The sequence below is a fragment of the Cornus florida genome, unplaced genomic scaffold (assembly GCF_030987335.1).
Source record: "Cornus florida cultivar Cherokee Brave unplaced genomic scaffold, ASM3098733v1 CherokeeBrave_3.0.0_Hap2_Chr02, whole genome shotgun sequence".
Taxonomy (NCBI): Eukaryota; Viridiplantae; Streptophyta; class Magnoliopsida; order Cornales; family Cornaceae; genus Cornus; species Cornus florida.
Genome location: NW_026775572.1, coordinates 26,831,272 through 26,850,715, shown reverse-complemented (window position 1 = coordinate 26,850,715; position 19,444 = coordinate 26,831,272). Strand labels below are relative to the sequence as shown.

Genomic DNA, 19,444 nt, shown 5'->3' with positions numbered 1-19,444 from the left:
TGGTATTGGGCTTGAAGGAAGCCTTGTTGGGTTAATTGGTAAAGGCCCGTGGTTGTGAGGATATTTAATAATTATCTTTGCATAATTGTACCTATATAATTACATGTGTATATTAATTCATTATTAAATCATGTGGAGGGGTATATATGTCAATATAATTATATATTGATATATATAGGTATATATAATTTATTTAACTAATGGTTATATATGGAAGGTAATATATATATGTTTATAGTAAAATATATGTATGTATATATATTATTTAAAAGATAAATATTATTTATTTTATATGTTAATCCTAATGGGAAAAGGATTTAGTTTTTGTATGTATATAAATAGACACATAAGACTCTAGGGTTAGGAGTTTTTCCACGTTAGAAAAGTAAGAGAATTAGAGAGAGAAGAAGAAGGGCTAACGAAGAGGAGGCCGGATCAAAGAACGTAAGAGGAGACCGGATTTGGAAAAGAAAAGGCGAGTTCTTCTCTACTTCTCCTCTTAGAACTCATAAGCTTATCACCTTAATTATCGAAATTTTAATTTTAACTTATTAAATCAAATTGTTAATCAGTGTAGATCAGCATGTTTATTCTTTACAAAATTAAAAATTTAAGCAGGTGAATATATGTATGAATTGTTCTGAATATTTAAATATTGTATGTGGGGTTAGGTTAATTAAATTTTATTTCTGAAATTTTTTATAGTTTGCTTTAACCTTGTGTGGTATGATGAATTAAATTAAATAGATCTTAATTTAATTATATATGTTTAATTATGCCCAAAATAATAAATAAAGCTTTTGGGATTTTTCTAGGATTTTCTGGAAATTTTCTAGAATTAATTTATATTTTGAATGTTATTTTAGAAATTGTTTTATTATATACTGTTATATATATATAAATATTTGTAGTATAAACAACATACTGGGGTTGGATTTGCAAATCGGTGCATCATCAAAGGCGTAAAATCCAGTGTGTCGCGGTCCATGGTAGTATGGTGAGCCGCAGATCAGCACCATGGATGCTGCTCGATCTAAGGAAGATGAATCCAGTGTGTACGGCATATTATAAGGTTGTGTGAAAACTAATCCAGTGGCTGAGAAGAGTTAATGGAAGGGCGGTTGATTCAGTGCTTCGCGGCACATGATGGGCTGGTACACGTTAGCATCTGGACCATAGATATGGTCCAGCCAACTAAAAATGATCTGGTGCGCGCAAGTGCACCAGAATGCAGAAGGCAGCCAATAGGAACAAGCCACACACGCGCCGAGAGTGGCTCAGGCGCGTGAGGGCGCGTGGACGCGCCTGCCGGTAAGGGGAAGCGCGTGAAGGCGCGTGGGAGTAGTCTAGGGGTATGTGGTGGCGCGTGGAGGCGCGTGGGGATGCGTGTGAGGCCCTGGAAAGTTGCTTGAGACTCCGGTGAATTTCCAGTATTTATCTTAAGCGTGTTAGGGTTAAAATTAATCATTAGAGGGTGTGTTCTTGATGTTCTGAGAGCCTCAGAGTGTTACTAAGATACCTAGTAGCATTTAGTGGTATAAATACACTTAATTAAATATTTTTGCAATGAAAGGAGGTGTATATATATATATATCTATGTAGGTATGATTTTAAATAGTTAACGATTGGTATGGAATGTATGATACACACATATATATATATATTATAAAATATATGTGTATATATATTATTTAAGATTATTAAATATTATAAATCTTGTTTGGTATGACTTGATTCGTGGATGGTATGGTTGATTTAAAATCGTAATAGATACACGGTTATTAAATTAAGGACATGCTTATTATATGCATGTGAAGTCTATAAGTTTAAAGTTAGTACATGGTTGAATTGTAGGCATGGATGAGTTGCCAAAGGCTTTGATATACTGCCTTATTGGTTATGAATAAATTTCATATATGGGAAGCATGGTTGAATTGCTAATTAATTGCAAAAGTAAATATACGGAAGGAAGCATGGTTGAATTGCTAATATATAAATAAATATATTTATAAAAGGTATGGTTGATTTGCCGGTGCATATTTAAATTGCTATATGTTTAGATGACTAAATTACTGTTTAGGATGGAGTTAAGATGAGTGGGGTTTACTTTATGAGAAAATTATAAAAGGGGGGGCTTGGTCTAGGTATGTCTGATAATTAATTATTGGTGAGTGGTTTTGACAATTTAATGCCCTATTAACTGGTAGGATTCTTGCACTATATATATAAGTATTTATATATATTTGTAGCATCGTATATTAAAGTTAAAGCTTAATTAGGGATGGTTTTGGTAAAGATGATCTGTTTATTGGTTTTCAGAGGCTTGGTAGAGAGAACTTGCTCGTAGGGTTTAACCCGCGATTTATTTTTCAGGTTGTAGAAGGTCAAGTCTCAAGGTTGAGGATCCGCAGCTGGAGGACTTATCCATTCCTTCTATTTACTTAAAAGTAGGATATTAGTTTTGTTTCAGTTGATATTAGTACTTATTTGGTTGAAATTCTAAATAGTAACTTTTGGTTAAAGGGTCCTTGAGTTACGGGATTCCCGAGTTGTAACCATTTGGAAGTTATTAATGGATTTACTATTAATTGGATTTCTTCAGTGTTTTATTTTATTCTTTATTTCATTTTGTAATCCGTGCTTGTTTAAATACTTTAATTGGTTTGATATCCCCTGATTTTGTGCGCGGACTTGATCAACCCGTGTTCCGAAATTAGGGGGTATTACAATGACACCCCCAGAGTTGGAAGAGTTGCGGAGGCAACTTAAGGAACTGTTAGATGCGGGCTATATTCGACCATCGAAGGCCCCATATGGCGCACCGGTGCTGTTCCAGAGGAAGAAGGACGGGTCCTTGCGCATGTGCATCGACTACCGGGCGCTCAACAAGGTGACTATCAAAAACAAGTACCCCATTCCTCTCATTGCCGATCTCTTTGATCAACTTGGTGGAGCACGTTACTTCACTAAACTTGACTTGCGCTCGGGGTACTACCAGGTGCGGATAGCGGACGGGGATGAACCTAAGACTACGTGTGTGACGAGGTATGGCTCTTATGAGTTTCTTGTTATGTCGTTTGGCCTCACCAATGCACCTGCTACTTTCTGTACTTTGATGAACAAGCTTTTCCATCCCTACTTGGATCGCTTTGTGGTGGTGTACTTGGATGATATTGTTGTGTATAACACCACTCTAGAGGAGCACGTGCAGCACTTAAGGGCGGTCTTCCAAGTCCTATGGGAGAACGACCTATATGTGAAGACGGAGAAATGCTCATTTGCCCAAGAGGAGGTGTTGTTCCTAGGGCATAAGATACGGGATGGCAAGTTGATGATGGATGAGGCAAAGGTGAGGGCCATTCAAGAGTGGGAGCCGCCCACTAAGGTGACAGAGTTACGCTCATTTCTTGGGCTTGTCAACTACTACCGCCGCTTTATCAAGGGTTACTAGGCGAGAGCAGCCCCATTGACAGACCTTCTCAAGAAGGCGCGTGCTTGGAGTTGGACAGAGTCATGCCAGGGGGCATTTGATGACTTGAAGAGGGCAGTTACAGAGGAGCCGGTACTTAGCTTGCCTGACCACTCCAAACCATATGAGGTGCACACAGATGCATCAGACTTCGCTATTGGGGGCGTGTTAATGCAGGAAGAACACCCCATAGCTTATGAGAGCCGCAAGCTTAATGACACCGAGCAGCGCTATACGGTGCAGGAGAAAGAAATGACGGCGGTCATCCATTGCCTGCGTACTTGGAGGCACTACTTGCTCGGGGCGCAATTTGTGATCAACTTCCAGACACAGAAGAAGCTTAGCCCCAAGCAAGCTCGATGGCAGGACTTCCTAGCAGAGTTCACTTATCATTTTGAATACAAGCCAGGCAAGGCCAATGTTGTGGCAGATGTGCTTAGTCGCAAGGCCGAGCTCGCAGCTATCAGTCGACCCCAACACTCTCTTGTGGAGCGGATCAAAGAGGGGTTACAGCATAACCCTTTAGCCAAAAGCCTTATTCAGCTGGCTAAGGAAGGGAAGACTCGACGCTTTTAGCTAAGGGATGATTTACTTCTCACTACAGGGGACCGACTCTTTGTGCCCAGGTGGGGCAACTTGTGGAAGGAGCTAATACGGGAGTGCCACGACACCAAATGGGCTGGTCACCCAGGTATGCGGCGCACACTAGCACTCCTAGAAGATTCTTATTATTGGCCTCGGATGCGTGATGATGTGGCGACATATGTGAGGACTTATCTTGTATGCCAACAAGACAAGATTGAGCAACAGCATCCTGCAGGCCTATTTGAGCCATTGCCTATTCCAGAGAGACCATGGGAGAGTGTCTCTATGTATTTCATTACTTGCTTGCCCAAGTCAGAAGGTTATGGGAGCATTATAGTGGTGGTAGATCGGTTCAGCAAGTATGCCACCTTCATACCCGCACCAGCAGACTGCACAGCAGAGAGGGCAGTAGAGTTGTTTATTGACCATGTGGTCAAGCTTTGGGGAGTTCCGCAGAATATTGTCAGTGATAGAGACCCGCGTTTCACGGGTAGATTTTGGACGGGATTCTTCAAGAAGATAGGGACAGATCTCAACTTCTCTACGAGTTTCCACCCCCAATCAGATGGGCAGACGGAGCGTATCAACGCTCTCCTGGAGCTTTATTTGAGGCACTATGTGAGTGCTAATCAGCGAGATTGGGCCAAACTCCTTGGGGTGGCACAGTTTTTTTACAACTTGCAACGAAGTGAGGCTATCAATCACAGTCCATTTGAGGTTGTTACTGGACGGCAGCCTATGACACCCAACGCCATTGCTTCGACTTGCGATGGTAAGAGTCCGGTGGCCTGCAAATTTGCCAAGAGGTGGCATGAGCAGTCCGACTTGGCTAGGGCGTACCTTGACAAGGCGGCAAAGAAAATGAAGAAGTGGGCCGACACCAAGCGAAGGCGGGTGGAGTACATAGTGGGAGACCAGGTGATGGTTAAGCTACTACCCCAACAGTTTAAGTCATTTCGGAGCGTGCATAAGGGGCTAGTAAGGAGGTACGAGGGCCCGTTCCCCATCGTCAAGCGGGTGGGCAAGGTCTCCTACATGGTGGAGCTTCCACCTAAGTTGAAAATACATCCAGTCTTCCATGTCAGCATGCTCAAGCCTTATCATGAAGACACGGAAGACCTTACTCGGGGCATATCGCATAGGGCACCCACGACCGTTATCACATCCTTTGACAAGGAAGTTGATTGCATCCTTGCAGATCGTGTGATGAGTAGGAGAGGCGTGCCCAAATATACAGAGTATTTAGTGAAGTGGAAGAACCTGCCAGATAGCGAGGCGAGCTGGGAGCATGAGGATACACTATGGCAGTTCGCGGAACATATCCAGCGGTTCAAGCAAGAAGACGTGACGAGGGCGTTGCGAGCTTAGGTGGGGGAGAATGTCACACCCCGCAACCAAGAAGCTATACCACGCAGGCGCTACGCAGACGCCCAGCATACGATAACATGGAGCCTGCATGGACTGGAGCTTTCTAGACTTCTCTACACAAGTATGGAACTTTCCAGAATTCTCTAGATTAGTGTGGAGTTGTCTAGCCTTTTCTAGACTTGTCTAGAGTTGTATAAAATTCTCTAGACTTGTCTTGTACATAGTAGATAGTTCTAGAATTATGTAGATTTTTCTGGAGGATTCTAGACACTAAATCTAGGCCACACATTTGTACACATCTAGAATGTTCTTGTAAGGCCAAAGGCCTATAAATAGGAGGTGGGAGTTCATTTGCTCCTCACCAAGCAACCAAGTTGTAATCTCTCCTCTCAAGCAATACAAGTTCTATACATTTCCAAACTCTCTTGCTTACTTGCCTAACCTCTTCATACACACCCAAGTAAGCAAAATACTTGTCTAGCCTTAGTCTTTACTAAGCTAGCACACTCGGGTAGGCTGACTTAGCATTTCAAGGGGGCTTGAAAGTGTCTAAGGCCGCACGGTAGCTTGAAAAGGTTCAAGTCCGTGACACCTAGCATTAAAAACTAAGTAATGCTTGGCTCCTGCCTTATCGGACAAGAATTGTCCTCCAAGCTGACTTAGCCAATAAAGGTTTGCCACGTCTCCAGTCCATTAAAAAATATAAAACATTAGTTATACCTATTTAACTAACCTGTTTTGTTTCTCTCTCCTTGTTTTTCTCTCCTCCCATGTGTGTATGTTTCTTTTTCTTTATCACAGATCAATCTCCCATCGAGAAATGCTAATTTTGCCGGATCTACCGAACCATCCATCAGTCTTGTCGTTACCGGATTTGTCTCACAGCCGCCATCTTCAACTGCCAGATCCGTCCCGCCGGATCTGTCTCGCCGGCTCTCTGCTATCATCTATCTGTCATCCTTCTTGTCTCCGTCGGATCGTCGCCGCCGGATCTGTTCTCCCCGGCTCTTTGCTGTCCTCTCCACCGCGATCTCTCTTTTCTACCCCAAAACCAAAATCAACTCGTCGGCAACGAAATCATGGCCACCGCAGACAAGAACCTCATCGCCCACCTCGTCCCGGCGATGAAATCTCTCCACTACACCCTCAAACTTGCCGGAATAACTAGAACATGTTGAAAGGCAGAACGGCGTTCTACAATTCCTGAAGCCCGGCGGAGAGGAACGTGATTTACTCATTGACACATACCGCCGGTTTACCCAATTGCTCGACGGAGAGGAACGTGATTTACCCAATTGCCGGAATCTGACACACACTGCCGGAATCTTCAATCACTCACTGTCACCGCCGGTTTGTATACTTTCCGATTGTCTATCCCGATAAGCTTCGCCGGCCGACGAGCCTCAACAATGTCCTCTTCTTCAAAATACCCAAAAGCCGACTTTAGACTCTCCAACTTCCTCATCTTCTCCGGCAGCTTTGTCGGAACCTCACCCAACGCCGGCTTGGTGTCATTTATCATCCTGATAACGTGATGCTCATCCGTGAGCTGAATGTAAATTTCATCTATTGTCCCCAATTTCATCAATGATTTATTCTGGAACGTATTGGATCTTTGTTTCTTGGATTTGTGGTTGTTGTCTCTGGTTTGCTTGGTTAGAGGTGAAGAAAATGGTCACGATCGTGACGTTGATGAGGACAATCTAACCGGCGAGGGGAACTTCAGTGGTGCAGAAAAAAAAGCATCCCAAACCAGTTTCTTGATTTCGTTAGGCTTCAAAGAAAACAATCTTTTTATCATCTCCATTGCTTTACTTTTCTGAGCAAACAAGGAGGAGAAAGAAACAAGGAGAGAGAAACAAAAGGGTTCGCACATGAGATGAGAGAGAAACAAGGAGAGAGAAACTAAAACGGATCAGTTAAATGGGCATAACCCTATTTTTTATATTTTTTAATGGAATGGAGGTGTGACAAATCCTTATTGGGCTAAGTCAGCTTGGAGGACAACTCTTGTCCTGATGAGGCAGGACCAAGCATTACTAGCCTGGTATATTATTCTTCCAGCCTCTCAAGTTTCAACACAACATCCACCAAAGTAATCCACGTGATGAACATAATCCAGTCACCAAAAGAACCAAAGCTAACCAAATACTACATAATTAATTAACAATTCAAAATCAGAGTCTATGTCATCAACTACCATCAGCATAATATCTTGGTAGTCAAGCTCAAACAACAGTCTTACAAGAGCTAATAACCACATATAAATATACCAAGTCCATGTGAACTCATAACCAAAAACTACCACCATCAAGAGACCTTGGATTTCAAGCTCCGAGGCATCTAAGAACTAATGTTTGTGCGAATTTCACTTGCCACGGACCATCCATCTTTGGAAACTGTTGGAGTCAGGCTGCAAGAAACAGTTACGTAGAAACACACAAAATTAGACCAAAACATACAGGTGCGACAACAACATACTAATCATTAAACAGATATAAGCCCAGAGAAAGTTATGTGACTTGTGTCACAAGTTGGTAGCTTAATTCACAGCTCACGAGTCCAAAGTGTAACATAAATCCTCAAGTTTAAGAAGAAAACAAAATTAGATCAAAGCTCAGAAGCTACTAGCACGAAAAGTGTATTGTAGATGGAATGACAACATTTTAATTAACAAACAGAAATAAATTCAGAACAAGTTCAGTGTCATGCTGGGAAGCTTCGGAATTCCAAAAACTAACATAAAGCAAAAGTAACCCCCTTGATTTGAACGTAAGAAAAGACAATGAGAACTCACAAAAAAAAAAAAAAAAATGAATGTGAAGTTTTATCTGTTGTAAGATTACGGTGATTACCTACCCAACCAAATAACGAAAATTGATTGATGCGGTCTCTTATTTTGAACTATATAATCTAGACATTTCATACTCTCCCAAGAAAATCACTAAATATAGGGCTTTTGAGACACCCAGATAAAATCAAATATCTTCTAACAAAATCTTATGACCCCGGTAATAAATTTTTTTTAAAATACTTCTCAACTGAAAATAACCGAGAGAAAATAAACTGCCAGCAAGCTCAAGATTAAGTTTATTTAAATATAATTGTCTTATATAATAAAATGATTTCTGTTAATGAAATGGGGTTTTTCAAATTTAATCAAAGCAAGAAAAAATGATATATCATAACCTTCAACCAGACATTCAAATTACGAAACCTTCTTTACAATAAAAAAATAAATAATAAAAATAAAAACATTTGGAAAATGAATATCCAACTCAGCACCCCACATGATGGAACAACGGAAACTGAGAAACCATGCCAATTTATAACAGCATTCCTCTTAAGGCCTGTTTACTAACAGGAATGATTCTTGATTTTTACTGTCAATTCTTAAAATTGAGAATTAAAAATAAAAATCATGTTTAATAAAATACTTTGACTTTTTTTGTTTCAAGAAAGTACTTTCTAATTGTGTGAAGGGAATAGAAAGTGAGAAATCCTCACTTTCTCTATTTTCTAAATTGTTCATAGAAATTACTTTCTGTACTGTAGCATTATTTATAAATTTAAAAAAAAAAAAAACATCTCATTCTTCCTCTTCGCTTCTCGAATTCTTCGCACTGCAACAATGGTGATAGGCTCATCTCAATCCCAATCATCATCCTCATCGAACAACGGGTCCAGTCCCGTCGGCATGGCACTAGACTCAAGATCTCGCCCATCGTCGTCCTCGACATGAGCCTCTGCTTCATTGGCTTCGTCACCGCCCTCCACATCTCCGGCAAGCTCTACCGCTACCGATCTGGTGCCGGAGCTTAGTTTTTCAGATTCTGATCAACCAAATTAGGATCATTTGTCGGATTCTTCATGATTGGTAATTGAAATGCCACAAAAAACATCATAGTGATGATATATAGATATATGTATACACTAAAAGTAGCAGATTTCAAATGGAAATGAAAAGGTCTCACATCTTTGCAATTGTCTTAACCCATCTCATCTTCCTCCTCACAACTCCCCCAACCTGACTCTCGCTGCCCCGGAAAAAGGAGGAACAGGAAGGAGGGAGGTAGGTGTTTTAACAAAAATGAATTCTAATTAAGCTCAATTCAAAGATTTGGTAGTGCGATTCAACCAATTCAATGAATGGAAGAGCTCTGCCTCTTACTTATATATATATATATATATATATATATATATATATAGAGTATATGACATTGATTTTCAATATAGAAAACAAAATCAAAATTATAATTATTAAACTTGCATTTTAATTTCTTACTTTGAAAATATTGAAAGCATAAAAAATTAGTAAACATAATTTTACTTTATATTTCAGCTTCAGAAATGAAAAATATGATTTTACTTTGGGAGAAAGCAAAAATAAGAAAGTGAAAGCGTTAGTAAACGAGCCCTTAGAGTTTCCTTTCCGTTCATGCATCAAGATGACTGATATTACCTTGTGGTTCTTGTTTTGGCTCCTTTAGTATGAAAGCATCAGTCAGAGCAGATCTTGATACCAAAGCAGCCTCTAGTAGACGCAAAGCCTGCAAAAGAAATATATATATATATATACAAAAATTGTCGGCAAGGAATTATTAGAACAACAATTAAGAAATAGACATCAGATAGCTAGAAGAAAGTATTGAACCCAAGACCAATATAAAAAAACAATAGGTCCAGAGGATTTTATTTACCTCCTTCTCACCAATAGTTACTTCTTGTTCTACAATGTCACTGAAGGGAATATTCAATTTGTTAATAAGAGATAAGATTGACAGTGGAGATAAAGGTGTTATGGTCAAATTGTCTGTCACCATGTACTTTGACGGTCCTTTCATGAATCTCTCGCCAGTTGTAGCTTCCGTTAAATTAAAATAACTTACTCCAAACAGGGAAGAAACAGTTGACAACGACGGATATAAAGCTTCCTCAATGGGGATGAGCAGCTTATTGTAAGCTAGTCCATGGGGCAGCTTTGGATTGACTAAAGTTGCCTTCATCTCCTCAGATTTCAAGAATTCGTCAACATCAAGTGCCAAGATGCTCTTGTATAAGTTAGCCAAGCATCCCCTCAGTGACAAACATGGAAATTCTTTAAATACATAACCAAGTGGAAAGGTGAGAAAACCGTTGATAAGATTAACAAAATCTTCCCTAGCTTCAACATACAATGCCCTGTTGTTACATTTGTTGATAATAAGCTTGAAAGCTATCTTTACTGCTTTTGATCTTGTTGTGTCCATGGTCCTTTGAGATTCAATTGTGCTTCTTGGACTCAATTCTCCATGATGGATTGCAAAACTGGTTTTTTTGTCTTGTGATTCCAAGAAAGTCTCAGAAAAAGGTGCCGTAGATGTTAATGAAGCCTTGAACAACTTCAGAACCTGAGAGAAAGACCATCCATTTTGTTATTTTAAATGTAGACTAAAAAAAAAAATCCATCAACTTGTTAATTACCTCATCCTTGCCTATGTTTATACACCTCTCTTTTATTGTGCTTCCATCCACAGCTCCAAGCTCTTTAAGCAAGGTTAAGCAAGTCATAGTGGACACGGGCAGTAATTGAAAGTCATCAGTTATCATGACGCGTGAAGTGGGTTTCACAAAAACCCCTCCAACTGGAGGAACAGATTTACGATTCAGTTTCACCATATATTTTATGGGCCTTCCACAACGGCAATGAGCAGTTCGGTAAAGAAACAAAGTGCATTGTGTTGTCTCATATCCACATGCATAGTACTCATTAGTAGTACTATGAACAGAATTTAGTTTAAGGTTTCTGCAGTAAATTTCAGCAGCACTCCGAGGATGAAGCAGCATGTCCTTGCACTCCACAGTTTGGAGATGTTTATCGTCAAAATTCTCAATACTTTCATATAAGTTGTTCAGGCAACCAATCTCCCATTTTGATGCTTGTTCACGTGAGAGTCTAATAATGGTTCCAATAGGCATAGTCATGAGGCTGAAGAGAACATCAACGAAATCATTATTGGACTCGGCAAAAACAACTCGATTCGTCTCTTCATCCACCAGGATATTCAGACTTAGACTTTGTGAAGCTTCATCTGCCATTGCTTTGAAAGAGGGGGGAAGGAAAAGAAGAGGAAAGAATTGGCAACTAAGTAAGCAAATGCAGTCTGCATTATTTAACACATGATAGTTTATAGCTACATTCACCACTTTAGAAAACAAAATCTAAAGCATCATCTGACTCGGAGCTCAAGTAAATAACAAGGTAGGACATCCAACTAGAAGGTCAAAGAATCAAGGCCAAAATGTTTCTTCGAAAGAAAGAATATGTTATGTGAAATTCTTATGATTCCCCAACCTTACCCTTCCCGGTAAGAAAATGGAGGACATAAAATTTTGTGATGTCAATTGGAACTAATACATTATAGAGATTTCGCAACTATATGTCCCACTTTCCCCGCCTTGTCTTTAGGAAAAACCTCTATAACATTTCTGCTCACTATATATAATTAAATATAATGGAATGGAAATTCATACCACATAACCTTATCTTATAAATATGGTGAAGTTTTTATGCAAAATTTTGTAAGTGTGAGCATTTGACACTTTCAGAATACAAATACACTCCCAAGACTAATTGTCATCCTGCACCATCTATTAACTTCGTTAAGTTTGGGAGCACCGAATTGGTGTCTAGGATTTATGATTGGAGAAAGTTTAGTTCAAACTTGTACTAAATTTTCTCCCATTCCAAATCTAAGGTGATGCCGCCAAACATAGCAATTTTGTTTCATCTTCGATTTGACACAATTGTTGTAGTGTGTATAACATGATCGGAAAACTAAAAGAGGGCCAACTAGGAGTGGAGGATATATTTATTTTAAGACAAAAAAGAAAAGAAAAAGGAAAAAAAAGACACCCAAAATTGGAAAGAAATATGGTAAATTAAGGCCTATCAGGTATGAGGAAAACATGGATTGAAAAAAACCAAAAAAATAAATAAAGTAAAAACAAAGAACTGCAAGCAGAAAATTTACTATGAGGTTTTGACGATCACTAGTTGAAAAATAATCCCTGGAATGTCATTGTATGCCTATGTTGTGGTTGGGAGTACGGAATCAACATCTTGGAATTAGGATTGAAGAAAAATTAGTTGAAACTTGGAACTAAATTATGTCCGTTCCAATTCCAAGGTGCCGATTCGATGCTACCAAACCATAGCATTAACTCGATCAAGTAACTGTTAAAAGCATGAAAGGCTTAGAATTATACCTGTTCTGAATAATCAAACCTTCAGTACTGAACTCTAAACATGTTTTTGAACTTCTACTCATAACTGATTACAGAGTATGCACCTCAGTCATGGGGTTATATTTGACTGATCACAACGATTTTAGACTCAAATTACATAGAAACTAAAACAATTTTAGCACCCTGAATTTGGATCACATTGTCCTCAAAACTAAAAAAATAGTAACTGCACTACCCTAAATATATAATGCAAGAAGATGAAGAAGATCAAAGTAATAAGTAACAGGGTAAACAAAAAATTCAAATACTCAAGAATGTAAGAGATCGATGGTACCTGAACTGAGCAAAACACGAACACAGCCTCAAATATCTGAATATTAATTTGTGGGTTGTTAATGCTTATTAGTAAGAAAAGAGGTGGAACTATGAATGATTAAAAAATGGGGATTAAAGCATACAGTTCATAAAGAAAAAGTAGCAAAAGATGATTGATGTTAGTGGGAAAGTGGAAACAATAAAGTCGAGTACTTTTCCCGAGTCTCTATCTCTATATGGGGCATTTTTTTTTTTTTTTTTTTTTGTGAATATGTGGAGCATGTTTGGTACTAAATATATGAGAAGAAATAGAAAATTAATTATTATTATTATTTTTTAGTTGGGACTCACACATACCGCCTCCACGAACTCCTAATCTTCTTTTGAAAAGTAAGAGTCTAATACCCCTAGACCACAAGCATGTTGGTATTAATTAATTATTATTATTATTATTATTATTATTATGAGAGAAAACAAAATTAAAAGGACAGTATTAGTATTTTTATGGTTCATTAATTAATGACCAAAAAAAATAGTGATAATACTTAATCATGCTAATTTACGAGTAAAGGGAAAGAAACAATTTTATTGAATTTATCATTATAACCTTTTATATTTAAAAGGATTAAATTATATTTTGTTTTTGCTTGTAAAATCAAGATTATGAACATTTCAGTAAACATGATATAGTCCTTCATTTCAGATTAGTGAACACTTCATTTTTCTTCCATTTTATTTTATTTCCTTTCATAATTTTACTAACACCTCCATTTCCTTTCATTTCCTAACATAATTTCATAATAAATACAAGATCAAGTTTCTTTTCTTTAGTTTGGTTTCATTTTTTATTTTCTTTTCTCTCATTTTACACACACCCTTACTTCTATTTCCAAAAGTATTTCATTCTTTCTCTATTTTAATTTTGTGTTGTGTTTTAATTTTTTCAATTTTTGAAGTCCAATTATATTATCCTCAATATTTGAATTATGTAGTAATAATTTTGACAAGTTTGCTCAACTCTGATTTATTAATTTTTTTCTTCTTTGTGGTAATCGATACACATGTATTTTGGTGTTGTTTGATAAAATTAAATATTAAGTACTGAAAGTTTTAAGATAAAATTAAATAGTAAGTGCTGAAAGTTTTAAGAATTGAATTTTAAGTTAAAGTTTTTAAGTAGTTATTAAAAAAAAGTTTTTAATTAGTTATTAAAAATAAATATTTTATTTTAATATTTTTTCGAATTTTCAGCGTTCAACATTAAATCATAATTAATATAATCAATCATAATTGATAATTATATGTTTCATTTTAAATAGTAACTTTTTTATATATACTTAAATATTTTTTTAGATAAACTTTTAATCCGTTCAGCATTAAACGATATATTAAATTATCAAACAAACATTATTGCTGTGTTAGATTTAGGTAGTGATCGAGAAAGGATGGGCACCTGCCCCAGTTATGCCACAAAGTTATCACGATGCCCCAGCACTTTATTAAAAGGATGTACTAAAATATATCAATGGAATGGCTTAAATAGCTCTGCCCACAACCTTACATCATCCACAGCCTCCGGTGAGCTTCCCTCTATTTAAGAGCTGAGTATTTCAATCCGGTGAAGATACTACAGCGATCAAATTTTCCTGCAATAGCTTAGCTCAACCAGACCCAGCCACCTTCATTGTTTCCGGCCTAGTAGAAGACGCCCGAATAGTAGCGTTTCAGCCCCAAGAGTTGCTTGAGCTTCTCGCCGAAAAGACTAGGTTGAATTCTAGTAGATACTTGATCGTTGTAGGTTGTGAGTTTCTAACGATGAAGGCAACGGTGGGGTTCTGTCAGACGGGACCCAAAACCGTTGGGTATGACGACGGATGACGGCATGAACACCATCTTTGACGGTAACGCCACAGAAGAGGATGACGGCTGATGCTTGCAATGGCAATGGAAGCTTACGCTTTTGGTGACGAGTATGACCCACACTTGTCCGAGTCTCGTGGGCCTAAAATGTTGAGGACAAGAGCTATTAATTTTATTTGTAGCCAAACAAGCATGACAATGGTAACATCTTTTTCAACCATTATTTTGAGAAAGCTATTTGAATTTCACTGCATTCCCTCTTTAGTGGTATTTCAAAGATATATGTATATGTGTGTGTGTGTGTGCATCTATGGGTTCCACGTCGTTTCTGTTTGGTGTTGTTCTTACTTTAAGACTGAGACATCAAGCTGCTGCATGGTCTCTCTCTCTTTCTCTCGCGTTAAATGGGTTTCTCCAACTTCTCTCTCTGGAAATGTTCTATAGCTGCTATTGTGTTTCTGTTTTGGTGTGTAAATGAAACATTAATTGGTTGGAAGCTTCAATATGGCCTATGAACAAATGGCATTGTAAAGAAATGATACAGATTTCTCTTTCGATTAATGAATGGTTTTAGTTATCCATACATTAAAGGCAAAATTAGCCTTGATTGGTCCGAGGCCGAACACAAAAACTGGCCTAAATAAATACAACTCTACAAAAATTCGGTATGAACCCATTTTCATAGAGTTGGGGGGTAGTTGTTAACACATAAAATATAATTCGAGGCAATCATTGTGATACTCCCGAATTTTCGAATGCGGGTTGGCCAGGCCCACGCCCGAATACCCGAAGATATCAAAACAAATTGATAATAAACGAACACAGAGTACAAAAGAATAAAGAAGAATAAATAAAATGCTGACAAGAAACTAAAATGATAATCTAATAATAAACCTCATAATATATTTCCATTAATTAATAAACTCTTTTGATACAACTGATCCTCCAAAATACAACTCGGGAATCCATACTGTGTGGACCCCTAGAAAATCCAAACTAAACAAATGACAGCAATCTAAAACAGGAAACTGAATCATAAAGGAACTCCTATGTAGTATCGAAAGAATGAAGTAAACTGATCTCCGCTCAACACGAACAACCTCTACTCGTGACGAACACCTAAAAAATAATGGTGGGTCAGGCCCACAAACAAGTTCTACCTACTACAGTCCAAGCAGAGATCCGATACACGTATACATCCTTGTCAATCCAACAGTAACTAGTAGTCCGTATATATATATATACACACTAAAGGAACCTCACTAGACTATATGGTTGTCTCAACCTGAATAGTAGGCAACATGCAAAACGCACATATAGTGGGCATGAGTACCTAGACCTACCAGGGTACACAACTACACTATATCTAGCTACACATCCCTAGCGATATACGCGCCCTAACCATTGATCCTGAGACTCAAGCTCATATCATGGCACCATACTTATATATATATAATCTAGTAACCATCCTATCCAGTATAAATTAATCATCCATCAGTCATTCAACTTGTTCAGCTGACCTGACTTGAATATAAGTAGGACTTAACATTTTAGTTAATCCATTCCCTTATATTATAAATTAATCCTCCATAAGTCATTCAACTTGTTCAGCTGACCTGACTTAAATATAAGTAGAACTTAACATTTTAGTTAATCCATTCCCTTATATAAAATAGGTAGGACTTAACTGATAAGTTAATCCATCCCTAGAATACCACCGTCCCATACCGGTGCATTAAATCACACAATCCAACAATTGATGTAACAATTAAGGAAATACATCAAACATTCCATAAATAACTATGATAAATATGATATCAAGTTATCACATAATAGGAATGACTTATTATTTCTTTAAACTTCCTATATCATATGTCCTACACAAACTTAATCTTATACATGATGATATTCTATTATACCATTAAATAAGGATTCTCCATATCCAATTCATCCTACACATTTAATCTCAATTGCTAAAATATTTTAAAAGATTAAATCCATTCGTTTGTTTAAAACATTCAAATAGCAAGCATCATTATGATTGAGTCTATTTAAATTTATTAAAACCCAAACCTAGTCCCTATTTAATGTTCAGGAATCTTAGACATGTTTCTACATTCCATCATTCCACGGATATGAAAAATACATAATTTAAACATGTAAAAATTCACATAAGAAATCAAATCAAAATCATGCATTTTATTAATTCATAACACAAGAACAGATATGAACCAATTTCATAAAACCTATGTTCTAATCCAATTAAACATGCATAATTATTTAATTTTATGTGTTTAATAAATTCTGAAATTTCCTAGGCATGTACAGAAACATGAATCAAAGGGAAAGAGATAGAAGAAGAACTTGCCTTAAACTTTCGGATCGAAAATTAAACTTTTTCTTCCTTGATCTTCTCTCTATAGGGTTTTTCTTCTCATTCCTTCCTTTTCCTCCTTCTCTCTCTAACATTATCTCTCAAGTATATATCACGTGAATATTTCTAACCCCTTTTTTCAACCTATAGCTATATATTTATAGGCTAAATAAAATAACCCTAACCCTTTTCCCAATCCAAGTCAACTAAAAAAAAAATGAAAATAAAAATATTAAAAAGGTAAGCAAAATATGTTACGTATATAATTTATGTATATGTTTATTAAATAAATAAATTATACACATTCTATTATTTATTAATGGATTATTCAATAATATTTAAGTTACCATAATATTATAAAGTAACTTAAAACATAACACGTATCAAATCTATGTATATTTTTATTATTTAAATAAACATATACATCAGATTAAATATTACTACCCAAATTACCATAAAAGTAATTAATAAATTACTTTCTCTTTTATATATATATTAAAAAGGTAAGTAAAATATGTTACGTATATAATTTACGTATATGTTTATTAAATAAATAAATTATACACATTCCCTTATTTATTAATGGATTATCCAATAATACTTAAGTTACCATAATATTATAAAGTAACTTAAAACATAACACGTATCAGATCTATGTATATTTTTATTATTTAAATATAAAACATATACATCAGATTAAATATTACTACCCAAGTTACCATAAAAATAATTAATAAACTACTTTCCTTTTTATATATTTATATAATATATATCTATATATATACATACATTATCCATGGGTAATAATCCATACACATCCAACCTCCTATCCAAGTAGTCCATGGGACCCAATTGGTTGGCCCATTACTACTAACCATAACCATAAAAGAAAAATAAAATAAAATAATAAAAGAAAAGAAAATATTTAATTTACAATTAAAACAAATAAATAAATATCGAGACTATCCTTTTAAAATTAGGGGTATTACAATCATGCCACGTGGTCAGAAATTACAAGGTCCGATCATCAGAGCGAAAGATTAATTTCTAATCATAGTGATTCGATTTAAGGTTGAGAAGGAAGAAGAGTGGAATTTTTAGGCCATTAAAGCTGAGATGAGGTTTTGAGCTCATAACTGGTCACAATTGGGACTCTTAGTCTCAATGGTTATGATCATGAGTTTTGGGCTAAAATCTTCTCAGTCACTATGGTTATGAGAGTCTCAGTCACTATGATCATAAGTCTTAGGCGAAAATCCTCTCAGTCTTCATGATCATGAGTCTTAGGCCAAAATCTTCTCAGTCACTATGGTCATGAGAGTCTCAGTCACTATGATCATGAGTCTTAGGCCAAAATCTTCTCAGTCACTATGGTCATGAGAGTCTCAGTCACTATGATCATGAGTCTTAGGCGAAAATCCTCTCAGTCTTCATGATCATGAGTCTTAGGCCAAAACCTTCTCAGTCACTATGGTTATGACTTTTAGTCTCAATGGTCATGATCGTGAGTTTTCAGTCAAAATCCTATCAGTCACTATGGTTATGAGAGTCTCAGTCTCATGGTCATGAGTTTAGGCCAAAATACTCTCAGTCACAACTTTCTCAGTCACAACGGTCATGGTCATGAGACTCTCAGTCATAATGGTCACGATCCAAAATCTCTCCAAAGACTCATAACCAGCAATGATCAAGAGTCTTGACCGTTATTTCTCTCGGTCACAATGATCATAAGACTCTCGGTCATAATGGTCATGATTCTGAATCTTAACCAAGATTTTTAGTCACTATGGCCATGATCAAGACTCGTAACCAAATATGGTCATGATCAGGGGTCTCGGGTCATAATCACTTGAAGAATCTTTGGGGTAATTCAAATGAAGATCGGCTGTGAATCCCAATGATTTAAGAACCCAACAAGTCAGGTCTAGAAACGTGAAAAGAGCTTGAAATAGAAAAGGACAACTTGACCGTGTTAGAGGTCCAGAGATTCAGAACCCCAGATGGAAGGTTCTCACTTATATCTGATGAAGAAAGTCAGATTTGTCAGTAATCATATGACTCCAGGCTAATGTACAAATCAAGCCAGACATGACAGGTGCAGAGAGCTGAAAATGGCTTGAAGACCAAAATCATCAAGCATGAAAGAAAAGGCACCACTTAGTCAAAAATACTATGTCAGACATACTTGTATCTGCCTATAGAGGGATGTGCAAGTCAGTCAACCTGACCAGATCAGCAAGGTGGTT

General features: G+C 37.0%; 1 protein-coding gene across 2 annotated transcripts; it reads right to left on the bottom strand.

Moving 5' to 3' along the window:
• Positions 1–7,637: 7,637 nt before the first annotated feature.
• On the bottom strand, positions 7,638–13,359 carry LOC132294409 (uncharacterized). Of its 2 annotated transcripts, none has more exons than XM_059792254.1 (5): positions 12,984–13,359; positions 10,886–11,502; positions 10,123–10,812; positions 9,885–9,972; positions 7,638–7,835 (listed from the first exon to the last, which is right to left on the bottom strand). In XM_059792254.1, the coding sequence occupies exons 2-5, from the start codon at positions 11,498–11,500 to the stop codon at positions 7,831–7,833; spliced, it is 1,398 nt and encodes a 465-aa protein (XP_059648237.1). In that variant the 5' UTR covers positions 11,501–11,502; positions 12,984–13,359; the 3' UTR covers positions 7,638–7,830. The 2 variants fall into 2 exon arrangements, with proteins under 2 accessions (XP_059648237.1, XP_059648236.1); XM_059792253.1 differs by lacking the exon at positions 7,638–7,835 and adding an exon at positions 7,861–9,255 and having other exon boundaries at positions 12,984–13,351.
• Between the last annotated feature and the right edge of the window lie 6,085 nt (positions 13,360–19,444).